Raw genomic sequence first — 22,420 nt, 5'->3', positions numbered from 1 at the left:
AATCAATCGAATATAAAGCAAGAAAGCTTGATCATGGAGGCCGTTAATAGAGGCAGTGTTGATTGCGGCGGTGAAGATGAACAAGTCTGGATCGATCGTCTGGTGAAATAAAGCCAACGCGTGGCGAATTTTTCCGTGAGAAGCGTATCCACGGTGGAGCTTGAGGTTTAAAACCGGGTAACGAGGGTGGAGGAGGAGGTTATGACGGAGAATAGCTGCGTGGATTTGGAGCAATTCATCTACTGATTCCGATTTATCGATCAGAACTGCAAATTTCTCTGGCGGCGGAGGGGGAAATCTACCGGCGGTTAACTGATTATGCGGTAGTGACGTGGCGAGAAGTGGTGACGAAGCCATCGGTCGCCGATGGATATTTCGTAGAATTAATTAATTACTTTACCTTGAAGAAATTTAGGGCCATATTGTCTATAGGCCCATTACGTTTTTAATTTATACAATGAGCCCAGCCTGTTATAATGAAGAGATAACTTATATAATATTCTGCATACAGTAAACTAAAGGGATATAACCTTAAAATTCTTCGTACCAAAAAAAAAAAAGACCTACAACTTGTGGAAAGGAAAAAAATGAAGCCTACAAGACTACAAGTTACATCATCACATATAGCATACAGTAAACTAAAGGGATAAAAAGATTTTGGCTGGGGCAAAGAGATCAAGGAAAGATTTTTGGTCGAGACAAAGAGATCAAATAAAATTTACTATACATGAATGTTCCTACAATTAAAGTAATGGTCAAGAAATTTAAATTTGAACTGTAATTAAAAGAAAGAAAAAGTCGAAGAGAGACAAAACCTAGAGGGAAGTGAAAAGAGGGAAAGAGACAAAAGGTGTTAGAAGAAGAAACATATTAATTGTGTCTACAGAAACTAAAGCTATGTTCTCTTCCGACCTTGGTCATGTGACGTTCCCGTCAACTTCTGTTTAAAATTCTTTATATAATAGCTATAAATTACGTGAAGAAATTAGGTACAAGGGAAATTTCCAAAAGAAACTATATAATTCGGGTGCGGTTTCAAATATTAATGTTCGAATCTAGTATGTAAAACCCCACGGTCTAGAAATTAAAACGTATGGTTTTGTTATAACCATACATTTTATTATATAACACGAGTGTAAAAAGACAACGACCAAGACTATAACAATTTTTTTTTTTTTTAAGTAGAGAATATAAGAAAGAAATGAACACTGAAACTGGACGTGTCCCGGACACGAAAGCGACTCATGAATAGAAACTGTTCGGTAGTTGGATTGCTACGGCGTAGTTTGTCGTAATACTATACCATACTCGGTCCATTCTTTCTTGGTGGTATAAGAAACATATATGTTACGTATACGTTTATTATTTAAGTTTTAATATCTTCAGAAGCATTGTTTTTAGCTTTATTATACATATTGGCGAACCCATCACCTAGATATATTTATAACAAACTACGCATGTAACTAGTCACTTTATATATAAATACTTTTTTGCGTGGCCGTTTCGAATAAAAAAACATGTATGTCACGGACTGATATTAATCTCTCTCCTCGTTTGAAAAATTAAATCGTGGATTATTTGATAGATTATAGATAGATCGATTTGTTAAATTGGAGGCGGTTTCGTATACGAGTAACATTTCCTGATCATAGTCAATTGGAATATTTTGAAAATAACTTGTTTTGTTTTTCTTTCTTTCTTTTTGTAAGAAAGTATATAAGTTTATTCAAACATTTTGAAGTTTATAAAAACGGATTAAATTATCATTGTTTTAATTGGCCTGTATTTCAAGGTCTTTGATAAATCGATGCTATAGAAAGGTGGTTTCTTATATATAGACGATTTGTTTTTCTTTTGTGAGCAAAAGACGAATTTATTTTGGAACATATATAATAATGTATGATTTGCACTATATATTTAATTATACAGCAAAAAAATTATCCAAAAATGTAAGAAAGAAAAGAAAAATAAAAACAGAAATGACAGGACAATTGTAAAGATTAAACAACGGCAGTGTTTGCCCATAAACTTATGCTTTTGTCCTTACGATATCTTTGATCCCGACCCGAAACATGTACAATTGTCTAAAGAAAAGAAGAAGAAAAAACTCATGCTTTTGCCTTTTTAAAATGCATTGTATGTTCGCTCATTGAAAGTTCGATCATTATGGTTTACAAAGAAAGAAAGAAAGAAAAAAATCAAATTATTACAAAACAATATTATTCCTAGATGCCTAGATGGTGAAAATAATAGTGACATATCAACGCAAAGTGTGTCTACTTCTTTAAACAGGGATCTGTACACATCCATGCAATAAAGATATATACATATATATAGATAGATTGAACGGGACCAAGTATGGCGACGTGCATGCATGTGCCTATTTATCTTTTCACAATGCACCAATTATTTTCAGGATTAGCACTTCTGTTAAGCTATGATTATATGGCATATAACTAAATTTAAGGATAGACCGATAGAGTCGTGTTTGATTCAAAAGTAATCTCAATTGCATGTAATAATACAAATACCCTTACTTCCTTAGATTCGTCGAGTAATTCTCTTGTTCTACCTAATTGTTAGCTTCTTTCTTTCATGTGCATTACGTAAACATGTAAAAGACTTGGGTTGTTATAATATTGTAAATAATTGGTGAGTTTCGTATCATCTCACCTCGCGTGCGGTATATTTTGTTTGTGTGTTGATAAGTTTGAATTAAAAAAAAAAAATTGTCGTATATATACGTACAGGAAAACGTAAAGTTGTCGAAATTATAGCGGAATGGTTGATGTCACAAAGGGTCCCAAGTCTATATTATCCAAAGATATCTTCTCAATTATCGTCAGCAACGAAAAAAAAGCGAAGAAGAAAAATATATCGTCAGCAATGTAACGCCATGCCTTCTTTGGATGTCGATATCCCTCTCTTTGACATAGAATCGTGTTCCTTTTTTGTCATTTTGAACAAGAATTTGAATTGGTCAAATTTCGTTTTTTTTTTACAAAATTAAACACAGTTTATAGTATTCGATGATTTTAATTAATAATCAAGGAAATCACGAAAAATTGAATTAATATTTAATATACATATTTTAAATTTTTTTGCATCATTTAATATGTTAATAGGTGCATACAAATGACTGATTATTATATATTTGTTGTTGCTGTTTGAACCTTTTTCTATAAAATTCCCCGGTTAGCGCCAAAACTAATCCAATGATCATGACATTATCACTCATTCAACAATGGCGTCCTGTAAATGGATAATTTGAACTAAACCGGCGAGCTCTAAATTTTAATTGTCAAATTTAACAAACTAATTTTAGGATATTAAAATGGCATCGTGGAATATTATCATTTAGTAGTACTATTGTCTACCTAATTCAAGGTTCTGTTAACCATAGTCAATATGCGTACTGTATAGAATTGACTATTGATAACAAATTAACGTGTACGTCCCTAAGAATACGGACTAAGGTTTTGTTATGTTATATAGTTAAATTTTATAACTCCGCTTGTATATTCATATTTGAATCGTATTATTCTTTTACCATTTATTTTTGATAAAATACTATTCTTTCTAACATACTTTGTTTCTTGCCATTATATATATTAGTTTAAATCATGCGAAGTCAATTTAAAGTAAAATAAGTACATGTTAATTAATTAAAGTTTAATCAATATAGGGGACAAGAATATTATTAAGTGAGTAAATAATCAGCCTTCGAATAGTTTATATACCTACTATTCATAAAAAAAAATCCTAATGCCGTCAAAGAAAATCCTAATATCACTATATAAGTGAGATAGGTGAAGTGACTATTCTAATGAACAATTTGTTCTACAGAAGAAAAGTTGTTCCCGAAATGTCTAATCAAAGATAATGCATTATTCGTGCGATTAGCCTCTTCCTATAATAGTGACCATCTTCTTTTCATTTCGTTAAGTTATTCATAATTATTGGTCCCTTCGGCTTTTCAATCACACTATTATTGTTAGTATTAGTACTATTTAGTCAACCCCCACATGTCGAGCGATCCAACGCCATGACCGAAATCATATTATAATATCACATATATGCATTATTATATTATTTTTTTTCAAAACATAATTTCCTGATTTAGCACCAAAAGTACTACTAAATGATATCCTGATTGATGCATTAATGAAATTACAGTGATTTAGCGGATATCCTGATTTGGCACCAAAAGAAATGACAGTGTCCTATTGTGGTAAACAAATAGACTAATAATGAAGAAAACTAGTGTTGTATCGTATGTCTTTACTTTCAGTTTTAGTCTATTTCATTTTGTTAACTCATTATCGAAAGACCTTTTTCTACTAATTAATCATATTAACAACGTAGTTCAGTCTGCATTGTGGAATACCATTTATAATCAAAAAGAAGATTTAACTTTAGACCTTTGTAATTCTTGTTGAGCAGATGGAAGTAGAAGATTAAAAAGTCTCGAAACTAAATTTGAAAGGAGAATGGTGACGTAAGTGCTCTATAATTACCATTGTTATTTATATAGAACAATAACAGTTTTTCGTGAGAAAGATGACAGACAAAACATAGGAATTAAATGGAGCAAGTTGGGGAGGGTACAGCACGAGCGACGATCATGAATTCAAATGAAATGTCCCATACAGACCATTCTTTGCTTTTATGGTGCTGATATTTATAAAAGTTGGTTGTCATTGTTTTATATTATTATGTTTTGGCTGTTAACTTCGATGAACACTTTAACAATAATGTTCTAGTAAAACAATTGCTTAAGCTATATAATTTTAAAATTAAGAATTCTATTTTTAGTCTTTACCTTTTAGCTAAGATATATTGATCGCACCAATACTGTTTTAAATTAATGTTAAGAGCCTTAGCTTTTTCAAATCAATAATAAATTGAAGTTAGATGACTAAAAAATCTCAAGTTTATAGTTGTTATATTCTAACTAAAAAATGAACACCGTTCACACTATAAAATAATTAACTACAATAACAATCCTAAGTAAAAAAAATTAGCAGTCTAACTGGGACTGTGTTATATGTTTCTCTGTCTTTAACGGATCATTAACTTTTAGGTCATTGCAATTTTCTTTAAATTTTATTTTCAAATCATACACGTGAATCTGTACATCTTTTCATAGGATTTGAAATTCCGGATTCTCATCCGTCCTAGGAGGTTGTATGTGTGATATTTATAACTAGAGTATTAAACAATTTTAACACTAAGTACGATGATATTATACTTATATATATATGCTATAGATTGATATGTAAGACATACTAGTAGAGAGATGATGAATGTGAACTGAACCAGCTGTTAATAATGGTATATTAGGCTTGTAGTTAACAGTCAGTACATATATGTTTAATAGTGAAAATAATAACACCATATAAAAATACTAATCAAAATCATAATCAGTGGGTGTTTAGACGATATGATATTCGCACTAAATAACATATAATTAAATATGTCATAGACTTGCCTCCAAAACCAACAACATGATCCCCTAAACCTACAATTTATTCTACTAATTAAAGAAAAAAAACTTAATCACAATTAGTTTTAAAGTTACTCCGTTATTAGCGTTATAAGCAAACCTTATAAGTATTTGACCGTCGTTATCGACGACCGAACAAAGAACGAGTCACAAGAAATAGAGCCACGTAAGTCCAGAACGACGCCTATGACCAATATAAGACAAAAACCAAAACATTGCCAAACGCTTACGTGGCAGAGACATGTGGGTCTCGTATGTCTCCATAAACTGGCATTAGCTTATTTGTCGACTGTACCTTTTGTCCCCCGTCTCGGCTACAACCCTGTGACAAACAAAGATCAAGTCAAATATCTAGCCAAAAATACTCTCGTCCACGTGGACATCGCTGACGTGGAACTCCCCCCTTCTATAAATACAGCCTTCCCTTCGCCGAGTTATACTCATCAAAACGAGTAAAGCATTTGCTAATATTAAACACAACACTTTGCTTTTGAGAAAGAAAAAAACATTCAAATCATTCATGGCTGTTGATTCGCCTCTTCACTCTCGGATGTCTTCACCTACGACCTCTGAGAAAGACGTGAAGGCTCTCAAGTTCATCGAGGAGATGACTCGGAACCCTGACTTCGTCCAAGAGAAGGTTCTTGGAGAGATACTAAGTCGTAACTCGGACACCGAATATCTCAAACGGTTCGGTCTTAACGGCTCCGTTGATCGGAAAACGTTCAAGAGCAAAGTTCCGGTGGTTACGTATGAAGATTTGAAGCCGGAGATTCAACGTATATCCAACGGTGATCGTTCTCCGATCTTGTCTTCTCACCCCATCACCGAGTTTCTCACAAGGTATATTAATTAGGTCAACTTTATCAGTAATTTACATCATAATACCAACAAAAAAAACAAATATAGTTGATCCGTAATTTCTAAATTTCGTACGAATATGCGCAGCTCTGGGACATCTGCTGGTGAGAGGAAATTAATGCCCACTATTGAAGAAGACTTAGACCGACGTCAGCTTTTATACAGTCTTCTCATGCCCGTCATGAATCTGTTAGTATATATACTTTTTAAACATCTTTTTTTCTATATAGTTCGTAACTATTTTATTAAATTAACCAAAAAATGTTTTAACTACAGTTACGTGCCGGGATTAGACAAAGGCAAAGGCTTATACTTCTTGTTTGTGAAGTCGGAGTCTAAGACGTCTGGTGGGTTACCGGCTCGTCCGGTTCTCACGAGTTACTACAAAAGCGACCACTTCAAGAGACGACCGTACGACCCGTACAATGTCTATACGAGTCCTAACGAAGCCATCCTCTGCCCCGACTCGTCTCAAAGCATGTATGCTCAAATGCTATGTGGTCTCTTAATGCGCCACGATGTTCTCCGCCTCGGTGCGGTCTTTGCTTCTGGTCTCCTCCGTGCTATAAGCTTCCTCCAGAACAATTGGAAGGAGCTTGCTCGGGATATCTCAACCGGAACCCTAAGTTCAAGAATCTTTGATCCTGCGATTAAAAACCGCATGTCAAAGATTTTGACAAAACCTGATCAAGAACTTGCTGAGTTTCTGACAGAGGTCTGTTCACAAGAGAACTGGGAAGGGATAATCACAAAGATATGGCCTAACACGAAGTACCTCGATGTGATTGTTACTGGAGCGATGGCTCAGTATATCCCGACGTTGGAGTACTATAGCGGTGGACTACCGATGGCTTGTACGATGTATGCTTCTTCCGAAAGTTACTTCGGGATTAACCTAAAGCCGATGTGTAAACCTTCGGAGGTTTCTTACACAATCATGCCTAACATGGCGTACTTCGAATTCCTCCCACATAATTACGATGGAGATGGAGCACCAGAAGCATCATTAGAAGAAACTGCACTTGTGGAGCTAGCTGACGTTGAGGTAGGAAAAGAGTATGAACTCGTGATCACGACTTATGCAGGGCTTTGCCGTTACAGAGTCGGTGATATTCTCCGTGTCACGGGGTTCCACAATTCCGCTCCACAATTCAAATTCATACGAAGAAAGAATGTTTTGCTAAGCATCGAGTCCGATAAAACCGACGAGGCTGAGCTACAGAAGGCAGTGGAGAATGCGTCGAGGTTGTTTGCAGAGCAAGGAACACGCGTGATTGAGTACACGAGCTACGCAGAAACGAAGACTATACCGGGTCATTACGTAATCTACTGGGAGCTACTTGGTAGAGACCAAACCAATTCTCTTCCTAGCGACGAAGTCATGGCTAAGTGCTGTTTGGAGATGGAGGAATCCCTAAACTCGGTTTATAGACAAAGCAGAGTCGCTGATAAATCGATTGGTCCGTTGGAGATACGTGTGGTGCAGAACGGTACCTTTGAGGAGCTCATGGACTATGCCATCTCGAGAGGTGCATCGATTAATCAGTATAAGGTCCCTAGGTGCGTAAGCTTCACACCGATCATGGAACTGCTTGACTCTAGAGTTGTGTCTACTCATTTCAGCCCTTCGTTGCCGCATTGGTCGCCAGAACGACGTCGTTAGATGAAAGTGTTCCAAAACCGATGCTGTGCGCGGTTCTAGAATATAAAGCTCTGTTTCTGATTCCAAGACTCTTTTAGATTACCTATTATGTTGTTGTGTTTAGGGTTCTTGAATCGTACAATAAATTTGAAGAACGTACTGTTGTTTTTTTCCTCTCTTTTGTAGGAAATTCGGAATCAGCTAACTAATTGCTTAATTAGTGTGTAGATCTCACATAATCGGCGAGATTAGTTTTTGCTATAGTCCAAAAACTCTTCGTAGTTTACAATGAATAACCATGTCAACATAAATAACTTCATCGTAGTTTCACGCTCTGCTCTTTTTCACACTCTGAAATAATTGGCTGATTCGAATTATCGACGAAATATTTCACTCTCAATACCAACAAACACTCGAAAAAAAAAAATTAGTTGATTAAAAAATAATTGCGGCGAATTTGCGGAAATTCAACGAAACCCAAAATGTTGTATTGGAAGCTTAAGTATTGTCCGGTCAAGTAACCAGCCCATTTCAAGTTGAAGCCCAATCTTACCTAGACTAAAGTTTTAAAACTTGCAGTTGACAAAAAAAAATAAAAAAATAAATGAAACTTACAAATTGCGTTCAATACTATCGAGATTTACTAATGATTCAGGACAAAAGGTCTAGTGTGAGTAGTCCGAATAGATTATTTTTGTACACAACGGGTATTTATACATTAGAATATGTCAATTTGCCCATTAGTATTGCAAAGTGTTTGTAGTAGATATATACATTCTTTTATAATTATTTAATTCAACATTGTCAATTATTTAACGTGTAGATAATGATAAACGTAATATTTTTTTCCATATATTTATTCTTTTCACCAACCAAATGTAAAAAATCATGGTGACTTTTCTGATTGATTCAATGTTATATACTTTTTGGAGTGACCATGCAGTGATTGTCGACTGGTGGCTTGTATATTATCATCGACTGTTCCAAAAAGATTAAAAAATACGATGACAGTACCATAATTTAAATCAACAGTCAAAAATTTCTCCACTAACTTCCAAGTGGACTCATATGTAAATGTAATAACAATTATTTTTTTGTTGTTGAAAACTACTAAGCATTTTGTTATCTATATACACATTCGTAGAATGGAAACACTTGCAATTAGTGTAGATGAAACCTTTTAAGAAGAAAGGAATTAAAATTTAAAAGCTAGATCTGCCGTTGGTAATACGATAATAATACATTTAGGTGCCGTTAGGTACTTAGGTAGTAGCATAATATGAAGATTCTGAAAAAGATAAAAATAATTTAGAGGCTTGTAAGTGTAACATGTAAAAAACCTGATTTAAAATGATGATAACTAACTGACATAAACAAATAACAAACGAGTAACTTATTTAAAAACTGAACCGCACACGCGAAACTTGGTCCCTTGCCATAACCACAGTTCAAGACTTCAAGTGACCCTTTTCAAGCATATATATCAAGACTTATGTGTGCAGTGTGCTTACTCGCACTTGGTCGAGAGCATAAAAACAAGGTAAAAAAATAGATTTTGAACATGTGAAATCTCAACGTGATCTCTGCTTTTTTAAACGTAACTAAAACTGGTATTTCTTCTTTACTCGTTCCATAATTCTTAAATTCAAGATATTGTCTTGATTAATTCATGGCTGTCAACTTTGTGTCAATTTTGACTTACATGACGATCGTTTCGAGTAACAAAAAAACATTATCCTCTGAAAACTTCATGCTCACACTCACAATAATAAAATATATATCGTGGAAAAGTAAAAATACTTGTTTATATAATTAATTTCTCACACTCACAATAAATAAATTAAATATCGTGAAAAAGGTTAAAATACTTTATACTTGTTTATATATAAATTGCTAGGGTCCCTAATTGCTAATATGATCATTTCCTCGACGCCATTACTACTAAACTCCTTACAGAAAAAAAGGAAGGTCAAGGATGTTTTACTACTACGTGATCCCTTTAGCTATCTTTCTCTTGGCTTACAAATTCTTCTTCACCTCCAAAACGAAATGTTTCAACCTCCCTCCTTCTCCGCCTTACTCTCTGCCAATCCTCGGCCACCACCGCCTCCTCAAACCACCGGTCCACCGTCTCTTCCAACGTCTCTCCAAAACCCACGGCCCAATCTTCTCCCTCAAATTCGGCTCCCGTAGCACCGTCGTGATCTCCTCCTCCTCACTCGTAACAGAATGCTTCACAGGCCAAAACGACATCATTCTATCAAACCGACCTTGTTTCCTAACCGCCAAATACGTCGCTTACAACTACACAACGGTCGGAACCGCTCCTTACGGCGACCACTGGCGTAACCTCCGCCGCATTTGCTCCCTCGAAATCCTCTCCTCGAACCGTCTCACCAACTTCCTCCACATCCGCAAAGACGAAATCCGACGCATGCTCACGAGGCTCTCACGTGACGTCAACAAAGATATCGAGCTCGAGCCGCTCTTGTCTGATCTAACGTTCAACAACATCGTGAGGATGGTTACAGGGAAGAGATACTACGGAGACGAAGTCCATAACGAGGAAGAAGCGAATGTTTTCAAGAAACTCGTCGCCGATATCAACGACAGTAGCGGAGCGAGGCATCCCGGAGATTACTTGCCCTTCATGAAGATCTTCGGAGGGAGCTTTGAGAAGAAAGTGAAATCAGTTGCCAAAGACATGGATGAGATCTTGCAGCGTCTCCTTGAAGAGTGCAAGAGAGATAAAGACGGTAACACAATGGTTAATCACTTGCTCTCGCTACAACAGCATGAGCCCGAGTATTACACTGACGTCACTATCAAAGGCCTAATGCTGGTAACGAATCGCTAACACACTCATATATGTGTTTATGCTAATTAATTAATGTTGACAGATTTGTTAGCGAGGTTCCATTCAGTTTTTTTTTTTTTTTTTTGGTTTTCATTCACAAATATAGAAACTGGTAGTTATTATTTTTTTTTTTCAACAAACTGGTAGTTATTATATACTTTGGATTTGAAGTTTTTAGCAAAATATATCTTAATTAAACTAAACGACTATATTAGGTAAGTTTAGGTACAGCTTTAACGTGGTTTAGAGTTTAATTGAATACATTAATCGAATAGGTTTATTTCACTATGTTCGAGTTTTTTAGGCGTAGTATTTAAAATCCGTTACACAGAATTGGGACTATGCGTTGCTAATTATGGACGAAACAGGGCATGATGATCGCCGGAACAGACACCTCCGCCGTGACGTTGGAGTGGGCGATGTCGAGTTTGCTAAACCATCCAGAGTCGTTAGTAAAAGCAAAACTAGAGATTGACGAGAAAATCGGACAAGAACGTTTGATCGACGAACCGGACATTGCGAACCTGCTTTACCTCCAAAACGTAGTGTCGGAAACATTCCGGCTATACCCGGCGGCGCCGCTTCTGGTACCAAGATCGCCGACGGAGGATATCAAAGTAGGAGGATACGACGTGCCACGTGGCACGATGGTGATGGTGAACGCGTGGGCTATACACAGAGATCCAAGCCTTTGGAACGAACCGGAGGAGTTTAAACCGGAGAGGTTTGACGGCGGAGAAGAAGACGTGCATAAGCTGATGCCGTTTGGGAATGGACGGAGATCGTGTCCCGGCGCCGCATTAGGGCAGAGGATCGTGACGTTGGCGTTAGGTTCGTTGATTCAGTGCTTTGACTGGGAAAAAGTCAACGGCGAAGAGATTGATATGACAGAGACTCCTGGGATGGCGATGCGTAAGAAAGTGCCTTTACGGGCTTTGTGTCGATCTCGGCCCATTATGAATAACCTTCAAGCCCATTTACGGGCATAGTTTTTTTACTACTGCTTCAAGCTGCAAACTTGTTTAGTGACGTGAGATTTTGGCTGCGTTTGTCAATTTGTGTAACCGAAGGCTAAGTGTGTAATTCAAAATAAAACATAATTAAACACTAATAAATACTTTGGTTTCTTGGTTTTGATTCGAGATTAGTTAGATATATTTTGAAGAAAAAAAAATTCGAAGAATATTAATCTTAAACTAGTTTTTCTTTTTAGATTCGGTTTGATTTTGGTATCAAAAGCATTAATGTAATGTATATGTAACTTTTCAAATGTTGATGTCCATTGTTGTCCACTCCACTAATTGGAATACAATTCGAAAAGATTAAATAATAGCTAAAACTAAACTATTAGTGGATCGGAGCACAAAGATGGAAAATAAGGAAGATGACGAAAATTTAGGAACAATTAATTATCCTGGCTAGACGTCTGAAATTCACCATTTAGTAGTATTGAACTTAGGATCTTAAGCTAAAATAAACATACTTTGGAAGTTTCCCCCCTGGTATGTATGTCCCATTTTTTATTTTCTCAAATTTTGCCCATTATTTAAAATAAGAAGAAGAAAAAAAAGGAATTATCCTTCTTTCCTAGTCAGCCTTAAAAGAAAAGATAGCTGTCACTATCATAGATCCGAATTAGGAATACTTGTAGCATGAAACGATAGAGCGCTATGGGGGAAAAAACTAAAAAGAAGAAAGAGAGGTTACCATCATTGAGAACTGATAGTGGAAGAGTAGTACTGAAAGCTACAGACGAGAAGCGTGATCGAGAACGGACAGAAACAGATAAAACAAATAACCATGCAACCGAGAAAATTGTAAGCTTCTATACACGTGTTACGAAAAAAAATAAAATTGTAACACATGATGGATCTTAAACTATAGAAAAACAAACGCATTTTTTATTGGAACATAAAATATTATTACCTGAGGACAAAAACAGATAAAACAAACTAACATGCAATCGAGAAAAATGTAAGCTTATACACGTGTTAGAAGTTTAACAAAAAAAAAATACACGTGTTAGGAAAAATGAAAATTGTAACACATGGATTTTACATTATATTTGAATGTTATTATCAAAGAACCGGAGATTTACCAATATCAACGGTCAAGATTTTAGAAGAATCTAAAAGATCTACATTAAAATCAAGATATTAGAAAAATTTAGAAGGTATACATTAAAAGTATTTACATATATCTTTTTATGTATTATTTACATTAGTACTTATCCGTCTTATTAAATTATTATATTATTTCTACTATTATGTATAAATATCTATTTTATTTTAATGAATAAATCAAGCCTTTCTAAATTATATCATGGTATGAGAGCATAAAGCTCTTGTGATCTAATTTCTTTTCTATCGGCTGCCGTTGCTTGGCGTCAGCAACCGTCATATTGATTCTAAAATCATTAACTTAGCATCACCGCTGCACTAGCCGATATTGCTTCTGCTATCTTTTACTATCGGTTTGCTATTAAATCTAATGGCCGCTGCCGTCGTTTTCCGTGAAAACCACTGTCGCTGCCGCTTTACTTCTACTTTGCCGCCGCTTCACAAGCCGCCGCACGTCTATGCTCTATTGTTTCTACAAGCAGTCGTTGCTCCGTAAGCAGCTGTACCTTCAGCACTACTACTTCAGCCGCCATCTCTGCACAAGCGGTTGTTGCTTCATGTTGTCGCTTCATCAAATGACGACAACTATTTCTCTACGTACTACCTAACAAGTCAGTGCAACTTGATTTCTATCGAGTTATTTGTGCACTCGTTTGTGCATGGGCTCTCTTTAAAAAAAAAATGTCAAAGATTAACTACGCTTTCTTTGGGGCTCGTGAGGATGCATGAAAGCTTAGAGCATAATTATCGGTAGTCTCTTCTAAAGAGGATTATTAATTTTTTTATGAATTAATTGTGTATTGTTTTGAATATAAAAACTTATAATTTCTTAGATAAATTTTTCTTTTTCATTGGTAGGTTCTAATTTTGGTTCTCTTATTTTTGAAAATATTGTTTTTTTAAAATTGAAAAATTTTAAATAGAATAGAAGTGGTATAAATGTATAAACATTTAAGATTTTATAAAACTAAAAATATTGCATTTTAATTAATTTTCAAACATACAAAACATAATAAAAACATTAATACATATTATAATAGAAGTGCAATTTATAAATAGAGAGAATGATTAATTTTAATACTGATTTGCTTCAAAAGATAAGAAATATGTGTGGTAGAAGCACAAAAATATAAAAGTGTTTGTAAAAATATGTGTTGAAAATACAACATAATTCAAAAGTGAAAGATTGGTCGAGACTGCCAAGAGTCTTGAGTGGTTCCTAGCCCAAGTTGTCCTGAACCATTAAATCCAAAGGAGTAGACAACACAGTCACGGCAATGCTATGACCATGACCTGCAAGTTCTGAGATAGACAGGTCACGGCTTCCTGAAGAAATAACATGTTGCCTGAGGATGATAAATCAATCAGATAGCATCAACACATATGAAAGACAGAATCAAAAAAATGAAAAGAATAAAGAAGACGTTACATTATTGTAGTAATAAAAAGAGCTACCTTTGAAATGCTAAGTGGTGATGATGATTAAAGAAGACAAAATGCTGTTCATGTTTAGCCAATAAGATCACAAAAAACAGATTATCAAGATCAAAACTTTTTGTAAGTTCAGTAAAATAAAACAACGAGATCATAAGATTAACACACAAGACAAACCCATATCAGAACAGAACCATCAACAACAACACCAAAGAGAGAACATCATTTGCTAATAATATAAAGCGATCACAAGAATATCAAAAACTGTCTCTTCCAAGGAGAGCGTGATCATCGATCGTGGATCATCAAACAAATACAAAAGCTTTAAAGCAGAACAAGGATCAAAAAGACACATAATTTTTAACCAAAAATGATAAATAACCAAACTTTGAGACTCACAAGTTGGACCAAAAGAGAGAGAACAATAAAATGAAGTTTTTTTTTGTTCTGTTTCTTGGGTTTGCGGTGGAATTCACAGGGAAGAAAAAGAACGGACTTTAATCATTTTTTCGATTCTTCTTCTTCCTCTACGATCATGTGTCAAGAACACAAACAGACCCACATCCGTTTAAAGCAACACTTAACGATCAAAGGCATCACTTAAAATTACTCAGAACAAACACAAACCAAAATCTATTCTGCTTCATCATAACCGAACATTAAGAAGATAAATCTACTAAAAGTATAGATCCTATCTGAACACATTAACACCAAGAACCCTAATTTTCTAAAAAACATCAAATAACCATAAATTGCGATCCGAAATCAAAGAACCCTAATCATAAAACACTAATCGGGATTACAATCTATTGTATTGAGAAACTTACCCTCTGATTCCAATTGAATCAATCTCTTCCGATTGAGTGGACTCCGAATTCAAATCGCCTGCTTCATGTCACGGAGACGATTCAAGCATCACGATGGGACACGGCCGAGTCATTCATTCGCCTCCGTTACCCATCTGCTCCGATAGCAATCTCCTCTTCCTCCAGAACCTTCGATTCCAAATTCTCACCTTTGTCGTTTCGAGTCTTTGATAGCGAGAGAAAGATAGAGAGAAGAAACAAATGAAATTAATCGCAAGCCAATTTTTTTTCTCTTTTCTATTATTTTTTCTGGCCAATAGCACGTTGACATGTTTCATCTCTTAGAACATAATTGGGATTTCTATATAAGAGGCTCCCTTACATTTTTATTTTCTTCTGATTATTTTTTTTTTCAACAAAACACTAAAATCTCTCTTATGAATCCCCCGATAAAGAAGGTCTTACGATACATGAACTCGTGCAATTATAATAGTTCTTCTACTTACGTAAACCATCACGTTTAAAGATTTGACTTGAAGACTTCGTTGTCATGATCTGAAAACTTCTCTAATTACTTGTCCAATCTCATTCGTATTACCACATATGAGCTTGCCGGAAGGTATCAAAAGAACCAGAGATTTATCAATATCAACGGTCAAGATCTTAGAAGGATCTAGAAAATATACATTAAGGTCAAGATATTAGAAGGATGTAAAAGATATACATTAGGAGTATTTATATATATCTCTTTATGTATTATTTACATTAGTACTTATCCCCCTTATTAAGTTATTATATTATTTCTACCATTATGTATAAATATCTTTCTTATTTTAATGAATAAACCAAGCCTTTCTAAATTATATCAGTTACAAAATAAACTAAAACCCGTTATTTATTGGAACATAATTAAGATATTTGGTTTGATATCATATTTGGTAAGTACTACTGTCTGAAAGAAAGTTTTTTTTTTTAAACTTTGCTTTGGCGAAATCATCAACCTTGGTCAGAACTTCACATTATTATTTGTTGGCAATTGGTCTATCGTCGCATAGATGATAGAACTGCCGTCAAACTCTGATTAAACGATACGGTTTAAGAAGTTGCCTCAGCAACAAGTTTAGAAATAATTGGTTGAGGTCGGATCATAGCTCGTATAGGCTTAAGATTTCGCATCACACTCCCACGAGATTCCTCCATATCCACCTTTTCACCATTCACAGTCTCCCAATCGAAGCATTGGACCATTGCCCCTACTGTCCACGTCACAGTCTTCAGCCCGAGTCCAGCACCAGGACACAATCTCCGACCGTTCCCAAATGGCATCAGAGTTTGAACACTGTCAACGGATCCATCAATTTTTATTTTGTTCCCATTAAATCTTTCGGGATAAAACTCTTCTGGATTGTGCCAGAGCTCCGGGTCTCTGTGTATGGCCCACGCGTTGACCGAGACTGTTGTGCCATCTGGTATGTCATACCCACCGACTTTAATGTCCTTGGAGCTTCCCTACCGAGCAAGACCGGAGACACCGGGTTTAACCGGAATGTCTCAGACACAATATTTTGAAGGTAAGGGAGGTCGGAGATGTCTTCTTCGTCAATGAGACGGTCTTGTCCGATTTTTTCATCGATCTCTGCCCTTGCTTTGTTCAACACGTTCCGATGGTTCAACAAGTTTGCCATAACCCATCCGATCGTAACTGAAGTAGTATCTGATCCAGGGATTATCATAGCCTGCATGCAGTTCATTCATGAAAAGGATGGTATAATTAACTTGATATCCATACTAATTTAAAACATATGTTACGTATAATATAAAGGTCATGTAACCAATTATAATCACTTAATAGCTAGAAATATGATGAATAACTAATATAAATAGCTTATATATATAATTACGTATTACCATCATTAACCCTTTAATGGTTACGTTTTGTAATACTCAGGGTCTTGATCCTGCAAAGACATCAGGTGATTGATCATACTATTTCCTTCCCTGTCTTTCCGACAGTCCTCGAGGAGACGCTGCAAAGTCTTGTCCACGGATTTGCTGATACGTTTCACCTGTTTCTCGTACTTGCTCCCCAAGAACCTCAAGAAAGGCAAATAATTGCTAGGGTTATTTGCAGCGCTGTTTTCGAAAATATCTATGATGAGATTCTTGAATATCTCCGCCTCTTCCTTGTCCTGAACATCATCGCCGTAGTATCTTTTCCCCGTCACCATCCTCACGATATTGTTGAGTGCTAAATCCGACAAGGGTGGTTCGAGTTCGACCTTCTTGAAAGAATCGAGTTTACCGTTGGTGGTGTGGTCACGTGCGAGTCTCCGGAGCATCCGACGGAGCTCGTCTCTCCTGATATCTAGGAAGCTTGCGAGGCGATGGGAGGAGAGGATCTCCACGGAGCTGATGCGCCGGAGGTTTATCCAATGTTTGTTGTAGGGGGAGGTTCCGATGGTGGTGTGATTGTAAGCAATGTATTTGTTAGTCATGGAAAGAGGCCGGTTTGACAAAATGATATCGTTTGGGCCGCTGAAACATTTCTTAACTAGAGGGTAAGACGATATAACGACGACACGACGATAACCGATGCCTAGGGTGAATATGGGACCGTACTTTTTGGTGTAGCCATGAAAGAAACGGTGGAGGAATGGTTTTGTTATGAGGTGGAGATGTCAGTACTTTTTGGCATGAATATTATGTGTTGCTTTAGGTTTCCAATTTAGAATCATTTTTTAGTTTGGTTGACAGGATTAAAAAGAAAAAAGAGAAATTACAATATTCTATATCCAGTTTCAGAAAACATTAGTCGCCAAATAGTCATCAAATTTTAACAATATAGCTAAAAACTAAAGTGACTATATAATAACTACTACATATATTAGTCACCAAAACGTCACCAAAACTTATACGACTATCTACCGACCAAATTAACCACCCATTTGTTTAGGTTTCTTAATCACAGAATAGTCGCAATCTAATCACTAAAAATAGCGACTACATGATGACTACTATGTATATAATCGTAACGTAGTCGCAAAAGAGTCACTATAATTTATGACTAAATGATGACTATTATGTGACAACATGTATATAGTCGTCTATTAGTCGCAAAATTGCGACTAAATTTATAACTACAACAATTAGCGACTCTCAATTCACGATTGTATGAAGTAGTCGCTAATTAGTCGTAACTCTTGATTTTGCGACTACTAGATGACTGATAATGTAGTCGTAAAATGCGTATTTTCTTGTAGTGGGGGACCACGTGGAATGTTGTAACGTTGCCTTTTAGAACTAAAATTGCACGCTAGGTAGAGTAAGGGGAAGATGACAATCATCAGGAGAAAGTAAAACTGAAACATCTTTCTTTTGCGTCTCTTTCTTCTATGTTTTTTTCTTGATTGTGGTGAGATAGAATCTTAACTTATATAATAGAGGCCGAAGGGTTTAATAGTCAACACAAATACGAAAGGTTAAATCTACTTTTATTTTCAGACGCTGGGATCAAATATGTGCGGACGACACGACAAACAAAAAAATTACAAAAGATATGGGTCAAGAAATTAGCTCAAACCACCTCTGTCGTATATATGCCTTAATAAAAAGCATAGACTGCTTTTGCGACAGAACATTATTCCTTAATCTTATATTATGACAAAAATTAGGTAAAGAGACTATGTATTTAAAAAACCATACATGTTTAATTCGTGCATGTGAGGCTATCCATCAATGTAACTTTATCTTTTAACCTCTACATAAACGAAAGATTCGTCGTTCAGTTTGTATTATATTATGATAGTGGCGTGCTTTTATTTCACTAAAGTTAAATATATATTAATCGTATTTATGGTTTAAACAGGAGTTTATGAGATTAAAAATTAAGGATAATATTCGCGAATCGTAGTAATCATATCTTCAACTTTTTTTTTTTTTTTTTGTAAAATCATGTCACCATTGATTTCGATGGCTCCTAGTTCTTTTATGTTTAGCTCATTATAGGACTAGGACCACCCAGGGTATTTTTTTTTGGGTATATATTTCAAATCAGAGTTCTAATCAATAATGCTAGATTTCTTATCATTCTGATTGTTTTTCCAATTTAGCGATGCAAAAACCCTAAATATATGGTTTATAAATGCGTCTCTTGTCTTAGTCATGTATACGGTGAGGAACCGATGCACGATTTTCCGGTTCATGTCCAAATCCAGTGATTGAACTACATGTGCTTGCACGTATGTGACTCACATAATGTGAGCATAGTTCTGCCCTTAAAACCATGCATGTTACAAGTTATTTCTACCACTTGAATTTTGAAAAAAGGATGGAATTATAATTGAACCGGCTCTAAATATACGAATATCCGGTTGAATAAAAGACCCAAACCGCATAAGTCCGATTAGAGATAGACAATCATGTGTACTATTGCGTGAAGAATAAACAGCTAGACTCATGTATTATGTATTGTACATTCGTATATCCTTATATATGCAAATTCATACATTATGCTGCGTTTGTGTAACCAAAAGACAATGTGTGTACGTGCGGATAAATTGTAAAAGCTATGTTTAGCAATAGAAACCACAAGTACAGAAGCCTTTTTATCCGTCTCTCTTTAAATCTTCAGATTTTGTAATTTCTGTTATTGAGTTCATTAAAATCATTATTTTCCTGCTATTTTCATGGCTTTAGAATTTTTCTTTCTTCATCCAATCTTTTTGGTAATTCAATTTATGTTTCTGGAACTCAAAAACAGTAAATATTTTTTTAAATAATAATAGTAATAATTTTATTGATGGATTTTTTAATTTGGCTACAAAACAAGTCTGTTGGATACGTAATCGACAATGACGCTATCCTTGAAGACTTGTTCTTCTCCTCGATCAACACCAAAATCAATCGCCGGAGCCGGATCAGACGACGCTGCTGCTTCTCAATTCTTCCATCACAAAACGAGTTACAGAGCACACACAACCACACTCTTCTTCATCCTCGTTCCTCTTTCTCTCTTTGGTTTGTTCTCTCTATATTGTTCCCCAAACACGATTTATCGAGCTACCTTCTTTGTCACGGCACTCCCTGCTAAATCAAGAATCGTCAGTTACGTGACAAACACTCAAGATTCAAACCCTAATCAATCCAACGGCTCTCGTAGGATCAGAGCCGACGCTGTTCTTTGGCCAGGATGGAACATTCTTGTGATCGTTTCGCCGGAGGAGAAAGTTCTGCCACCGCAGCTTCCAGGGGAGAACTACACATGTTTTTACCCTAACGGCGAGAAAGCCACGGCGAGGTTCGTCGCAACACACCCTTTCACGAACCGTACAACATTCAGATGCGGCCTTCCCGGTATATATCGCCACCACCATCCGATTCCTACTCCGGTCCTTGCCTCTTCGAAAACGTTCGAGCTCTCACCGGAAACACGTTGGCCTGATCTCCCTCTATGGAACTTCGTCGTTTTCGAAGCCATATCAACGGAAAACGACGTCGTTCTCTTCGTCAAAGGGCCAAATCGTGGATTAGGGTCCAACAAACCGCCGGAGTCGTTTCGTTGCGTGTTCGGTGAGGAATCTGATACCGCCATTAGAACCCCCGTGACGAGCTCTGTTCAAGAGGTGTTCCGATGTTCGTTTCCTAACAAACCGATCGATACGCCGGTCAAAGTCTACCTCGAGGCGGTGGCGACCGATAAGGAAGAGACAAAGACCGTCCCGTCTGTTGCGTACTTTAGCCCTAAGCGCACGTTAACAGAACCACGTAAGAAATCGCTACTGTGCGCGACGACGATGGTGTACAATGTAGCGAAGTATCTGAGAGAGTGGGTGATGTATCACGCGGCGATCGGAATACAAAGATTCATCATATACGATAACGGAAGCGATGACGAGTTAAACGACGTCGTTGAGGTTCTTAAGAGTGAAAAGTATGACCTCACCATAGTTTTATGGATCTGGCCCAAGACGCAAGAGGCAGGGTTCTCCCACGCGGCGGTGTACGGAAACGACACGTGCACATGGATGATGTACCTTGACGTGGACGAGTTTCTCTTCTCTCCGTTTTGGGATAATAAGTCGCAGCCGTCGGATCAGATGATTAGGTCTCTCCTACCGTCGGATCAGAGCATAATCGGACAAGTGTCGTTTAAATCGCACGAGTTCGGGCCGTCGAATCAGACGAAGCATCCACGTGAAGGTGTGACGCAAGGGTACACGTGTCGACGAGAGGAAGATCAACGGCACAAGTCGATCGTGCTGCTGAGCGCGGTTGAGCATTCGCTGTACACGGCGATCCACCATTTCGGTTTGAAGGGAGAGTACGAGTGGCGCGTGGCGGACACGGAAGAGGGAGTGGTGAACCATTACAAGTACCAGGCGTGGCAGGAGTTCAAGGCAAAGTTCAAACGGCGTGTGTCGGCCTATGTGGTGGATTGGACCAGAGTCTCTAATCCTAAGTCGAGAGATAGAACTCCTGGGTTGGGATTTAGGCCCATTGAACCTGAAGGATGGGGCCAGAGGTTCTGCGAAGTCAAAGACCTGAGGTTGAAGCGGTTAACCAGAAAATGGTTCGGACACCCGGTTAAAGACGGTTATAAAATGGCATGGCAGAGATGAAACAATTTATAATTAGACTACGGATGGGTTATTGTGTTAATAGCATAGTTGTTTTGGTTGGTGACATATTTTTTTCTTCTGTTTTTGTAAACTGGATTTGAATTTTTGGTTAGGTGAAAGCATGGAAAATTGGAAACTAAACTTTAAAGATGCAAGATTTTGGATACAAATGATATCAAAAATATTTTATTTAGGTTAAATCCACAATAAACTTTTATTCCATTGTACTTTAACAATTTTAATTTATTTATTCCACTGACGTGACCTCCAAGCCAGTATTAGCGGGTTTAGGTTTAGATTCCAATTCTTTCTGAAATGAAAATAGAATTTAGTGATAAGCAAATAATCAATTATAAATAGATGAGGTATATCAGAATAATTAAATAATACTCTTTTATTACAAATCCTTTATTAAAAAAAAACACGAACATGCTATTAAACTAACTTACATTTTCTTTAAGATACTAATGCTAAGATGCTAGCAATTTAGTTTTTAATAAATGATTAAAAATTACGTTTTAACTAGTTATGTGTAAAGTTAAAACATGAGAATTTCGTTTCATCGTGAAACCCTATA

The 22,420-nt window shown here is 36.4% G+C and overlaps 3 protein-coding genes and 1 pseudogene across 3 annotated transcripts; 3 read left to right on the top strand and 1 right to left on the bottom strand.

Annotated features, from left to right (window-relative positions):
- On the top strand, positions 5,955 to 8,226 carry LOC104716388 (indole-3-acetic acid-amido synthetase GH3.2-like). The gene is made up of 3 exons (XM_010433762.1): positions 5,955 to 6,349; positions 6,455 to 6,556; positions 6,644 to 8,226. The coding sequence occupies exons 1-3, from the start codon at positions 6,027 to 6,029 to the stop codon at positions 8,028 to 8,030; spliced, it is 1,812 nt and encodes a 603-aa protein (XP_010432064.1). The 5' UTR covers positions 5,955 to 6,026; the 3' UTR covers positions 8,031 to 8,226.
- Positions 9,924 to 11,999, top strand: LOC104716387 (cytochrome P450 81F3-like). The gene is made up of 2 exons (XM_010433761.2): positions 9,924 to 10,851; positions 11,235 to 11,999. The coding sequence occupies exons 1-2, from the start codon at positions 9,985 to 9,987 to the stop codon at positions 11,853 to 11,855; spliced, it is 1,488 nt and encodes a 495-aa protein (XP_010432063.1). The 5' UTR covers positions 9,924 to 9,984; the 3' UTR covers positions 11,856 to 11,999.
- Positions 16,299 to 17,898, bottom strand: LOC109126911 (annotated as a pseudogene).
- LOC104716386 (glycosyltransferase family 92 protein At1g27200-like) lies at positions 19,994 to 21,986 on the top strand. The gene has a single exon (XM_010433760.2). It carries the CDS (start codon positions 20,077 to 20,079, stop codon positions 21,841 to 21,843), a length of 1,767 nt encoding a protein of 588 aa, XP_010432062.1. The 5' UTR covers positions 19,994 to 20,076; the 3' UTR covers positions 21,844 to 21,986.

This window comes from Camelina sativa, chromosome 10 (genome assembly GCF_000633955.1).
Source record: "Camelina sativa cultivar DH55 chromosome 10, Cs, whole genome shotgun sequence".
In the NCBI taxonomy this organism is placed as follows: Eukaryota; Viridiplantae; Streptophyta; class Magnoliopsida; order Brassicales; family Brassicaceae; genus Camelina; species Camelina sativa.
This window is presented reverse-complemented; position numbering and strand designations above follow the sequence as displayed.